The sequence below is a fragment of the Pteropus vampyrus genome, unplaced genomic scaffold, assembly GCF_000151845.1.
Source record: "Pteropus vampyrus isolate Shadow unplaced genomic scaffold, Pvam_2.0 Scaffold163, whole genome shotgun sequence".
Taxonomy (NCBI): Eukaryota; Metazoa; Chordata; class Mammalia; order Chiroptera; family Pteropodidae; genus Pteropus; species Pteropus vampyrus.
Window position 1 is genome coordinate 891,563 of NW_011888944.1, and position 4,665 is coordinate 896,227.

The 4,665-nt window shown below is 51.9% G+C and overlaps 1 protein-coding gene and 1 pseudogene across 1 annotated transcript; both read right to left on the reverse strand.

The window, feature by feature from the left end:
- Positions 1-1,514: 1,514 nt before the first annotated feature.
- Positions 1,515-1,633, reverse strand: LOC111745747 (annotated as a pseudogene).
- A 741-nt stretch (positions 1,634-2,374) lies between these two features.
- Positions 2,375-3,714, reverse strand: HS3ST1 (heparan sulfate-glucosamine 3-sulfotransferase 1). The gene has a single exon (XM_011370189.1). The coding sequence runs from the start codon at positions 3,599-3,601 to the stop codon at positions 2,663-2,665; it is 939 nt and encodes a 312-aa protein (XP_011368491.1). The 5' UTR covers positions 3,602-3,714; the 3' UTR covers positions 2,375-2,662.
- Between the last annotated feature and the right edge of the window lie 951 nt (positions 3,715-4,665).

Below are 4,665 nucleotides of genomic sequence, written 5' to 3' on the forward strand. Positions count from 1 at the left end.
AATTAGTAAGTGGACTTAGCCACTCGGACCCCAATTGTGGTCCACGGTAGACCTCCATGAACTCATTCTTAGCCAAGACGCTGTATCCTAAAACCAGCAGCTGTTACATGTGCACTCAATGATGCTACCCCCGCCTACCATCAGCTGTGCCAGCCCCAGCAGCCACGTCACGTCCCTAGTGTCTGGTCCTACCCCTTCCTTCCTTCGTTCCCACCCACCACCTCTTGCCCCCACGGTCCACGCCGCAAGCAAACCATCCCCATGAGGGCACAGGCAAAGGCCGTCTTCTTGGGAGTCAGAAAACTCACACTGGCCTCTCTACTCAGTCATCAGCTATCAGGCAGCCTCGGAAATCCAATTTAACCTCTCTTGGCCTCTCGTTCTTTCCTCAGCTCTTAAATGGGGCTGAGAAAAAGCAAGACCCAGCGCCGTGCTGCAGACGGGGGCAGACGGAGGTGCTCTGTAGACTGCAACGCATCACGTCCGGGGGAAGCCTGATGCGAGGGCTTCTGCCATGCCCTCCGAGGAGCTGGTCGTTAGTGACAACCTTAACGAGCTCTGTGGAGGGAGGCACCTCCTGGCGGTCCACCGAGGGCCTGGGGTGGGTCTGGGGCCGCGCTAGGGGCAGGCTGTGCTGCAGCTGCTGGAACAGAATCCAGATGACTCACTTCCCTGATAGCGCTGCTGAGGAGAATGCAGGCTCGTTCCTGCTCCTTTCCTCCAGCTCAGGCACACCCCCTGGACTGAAAGGCTTTGGGCACCAGGTCAGGAATCTGGCAGGTTAAGTAGAGGAGAGCTGTCTCTGAGTCTGGGCCTTTTCTTTGAATTCAGAAGGAGGTGGGTGGAAACTAAACCAAGCCAAACCAAACCAAACCAAACCAAATCGAAAACCGTGCTTTAGCTCTACATGGACTCCAAGCCCTGGCTTATAGTCAACGTGAACTTGACCGAGTTCCTTATCTTCCTCGTGCCTATTTCCTCCTCTTCGAATCTGCCATAATTCCTACGTCCTCAGGTTGCTTGGGGGAAAACGTCAATGAGTTCTTGTATGCACAAGATGATCAATAATGTCCATTCCACAACTCTGCCTTAAGTAGAAACTGTGTGAGGAAATGGCTTTATTTTGCTTGCTCGTATTTTTCATTTTACTGTAATGAATGTTTTGATTTCATGAGAAAAAAAAATCCAATTTATTTAATCCTTGAAAGGCTGAAGGGAGGAAGACCGTGCAGGATAACTGAGGCTCCTCAGCCACGCAGCTGCTCACAGGCCCAAGGGGAACCGAAATTGCCTCTGGCGTCTCGGTGCAGGTGTGAAAGGGTCCTCAGTCCTTAGCTCTGTGATTTGTGCTTTTCTCTTTCTGACTTTAACCCTTGGGAGTTTAAATTTGCATCTTCCGTCAGGACTCCAAATTCAGAGCTGATTTTTTTTTTTTTTTTTTTTTAGGTGAGGCAACCCTTGGTTGACCTCACAGATTGCCAGGACCTTGTCAGCTTACAAGCCCTTATTTTTTATGCCTACAGCACCTGGTCTTCCGAGGTGGTCTCCCATCCAAGTACTAACCAGGCCCGACGCTGCTTAGCTTCCGAGATCAGAAGGGATCGGGCTTATTTGGGGTGCCATAGCCGTAGACCAGAGTTGGTTTTTAAACAGATACATATCTATGTCTCGAAGCAGATGGAATATATGTCTATAAATGCAGAGTGAGCGCTTTCAGAAAATAGACCCTAACCTAAGTAAAGGCTACCCCGTTAGTCAGCTTTTCACAGACTCTACGAGACAGAGACACACATAGATTTTGCAATTTCTCTGTTCTATTCCAAGTGGCTTTGCAGAGACCCATGGCCATCTGGGGTAAAGTACACAGTCCCAAGGTCATTGTGAAGGCCAATGCTTTAATCCCCTTTATTGTAGGATTTTCCACCTTTATTGTAGGTTTTGCCTATTGCTGAGATCAGAAATATATGCAAGCACTGTCTGAGGCAAAGATGCATCACAGGCAGCCTCTTGCTGGTTATTAACTACTTCCTCAGTCTTGATATTGCTTTGTCCGCTTTGAGTTTACACGGGGTTAAAATCCACACCCAGGCAGCGGTTGAAGGCAGGAGTGGGTGAAACTGCCTCTTCCAAGAATAATATGGGATCTCAGTGAAGATAAACCTTACCACGCAAGTAAAAAAATCTGGTGACTACAGCAAGACATTAAAAAGGAGTGGGGAGAGATGAAAATGAGATGAAAATAATAGCCATGGAAAACTTTTTTTTTTTTTTCTTTTTTAAGTAACAAAGGAATACGGATTCTCTGATGAGTGCAACACAGACAGCTATTCTGAGTCAGGGGCAAGTTAATTATATTCAAAAAAGATAGCGTCTCCAGAATTTTTTTTTTTTTTTTTTGCAGTGAAATCTTTTAGTGCCTTCATATAGAGACATATTACACAATGTTAACAACCATGAAAAACAATACAAAATGCCCTCAATTTAACAAGTAGAAAAATATAACTAGTATATATGGCAATTGTGAATCTAATACTGTACAGAAGTAATTTATGGAGTTTACAAATAAATTATAGCTTAAATGCCCTTTTAAAATTCTTTCCCCTCCCCCAGACGTACAGCAGAACTTACAGTAGGAAAGGTTCCGAGCCTAGCTTATTGCAAATCAGTGCCAGTCAAATGTTCTGCCGACGAGCTCGAAGAATTTCTTATTGGGCTCGTGAAAATATTCGTGCAGTTTATTGAGCAGTTTGGGGTCGACCTGGGGGTGCGCCCGGCCTTTGGACTCGTGTAAGCAGCGGTCCCTGCCGCCGTCCCGCAGGCAGTAAAAGCCCTTGGTTTTGTTAAAGTAGAAGTTCGAGGCGTTGATCTGCGGCGACAGCTTCAGGAACCTCTCGACCTTCTGGATCTCGGGGAAGGGGTCCCTGATGAGGCGGTCGCCGTCGACGACGTGGATGCGGCGCAGCGGGAAGAAGCGCAGCCAGTGGCGCAGGTGCACGTGGTAGAGGCTGCGGTTGAGCGCCTTGTAGTCCGCGTCCAGGCGGCCGTCCGACCGCAGCAGCAGCTGCTCGATGGGCGGGTAGGGCTTGCGCTTCTGCCGGTGGTTGTACAGCACCTGCGTGTAGTCGGACAGCACGCGCTCCGACGGGTCCCGCAGGATGAGCAGCAGCCGGATGCCCGGGTCCATGCTGTGGACCCGCTCAGGCACTTTGGGCGACGTGAAGTACGCGGGGGTCTTCTCCACCGTGAGCTGGTGCGGGGCGGACACGGGCATCTGGCGGAGGTACCAGCCCAGGCCCTGGCTGTAGTGCTCCTCCCAGTCGAAGAAGTGCACTTCGTTCTCGGCGGCCGCCACGTCGGGGTGCAGGCTGAGCATCTCCAGCAGCGCGCGCGTGCCGCCCTTGCGCACGCCGATGATGATGGTCTGAGGCAGCTGCTGCGCGGAGCCGTTGGCCGCCGCGCCACTGGGGCCCTCGTCTCGGAGGGGGGCCGCTTTCCGCCCCAGCTCCTGCTGGTCCTGCTCGGCCCTCGGCGGGGAGGGGCGCGAAGGCACGAGCTGGAGCTGGGCCACCAGCAGCACCGCGCCCAGGAGCAGCGCGGCCATGCCGGACACCTGCACACCACGGTGGCTTCACTGGGCCGGACGTCGCTGGGTCATGAAGCGCTGCGGCCGGAAATGCCTCCTGATCAGTGACACATGGGTGTCGCGGGCCACCAATTACTAGGAAACGAAGAGAGGAGAGCATTAACCCCAAATGCGTACAGGCTGGATGGAGCCGACAGCTCCGCAGTCTTGGGCAAGACTACACCTTCCTGGGGCTCCCGCAGTTTCTCGATCCTATAAAAGTTTCTGTGCAGGGCCAGATAGCGATGTTTTAGGCTTTGCTGGACATACAGTCTCTATGGCAACTCCAACTATGCTGTTTTGCTAGAAAGGAAAGCAGCCATAGACACTACATAAAGGAATGGGTGTGGTCGTGTCTCAATAAGACTTTATTTGTGGGCGCAGTAATCTGACTTTTGTATAATGTTCGTGCATCATTAAATATTACTCTCTTCTCTTCTCAACAATGTATTCGGTTAGGTCTCTGCACAAAAACAGAGCGATTTGGCCCTGCAGCCAGTTTACCAAACTGCTATACTGGAAAGGCTTGCGAAGGTCTTTGGGACCTCAGCGAAGATCCGGAAATACCTACGGCTGCCAGCCCCTGGCAGAGGGGCCGGCGAACCTATATGGCAGGCTGCCTGTTTAGTCCCAGTTCTTCACCCCTCTCGCACCCCCCCATCCCCGAGCCTCCCCCCTATCCGTTCTTGCTATGGTTGCATTGTGGGGGAGCGTGCTTACCAACAATTGGAGTTGGGTTTAGACAATGATGTGTGGGCAGAAATGACCACGCACCGGTCCCCAGCCTAGGCATTAAGAGGCCCTGTGTGTTTCTACCTGCCCTCCTGCACTTTTGCCATCACCAGGAAAAGAATGTGCCCTGGCCGGCCTCTGGTCCCGGAAGGAAGATGTGACAGGTTGTGGCAGAGACACCCCGCAGCTCCACCGAGTGCGCCCGGCCATCCCGGCTCAGGAGTGAGAATGCATCCGCGTGGTTTGCAGCCCTCGAGGTTTGGGGTGTTTTGTATTGCAGCATGAATTTGGGAAAGGTTAACGGATGCAAC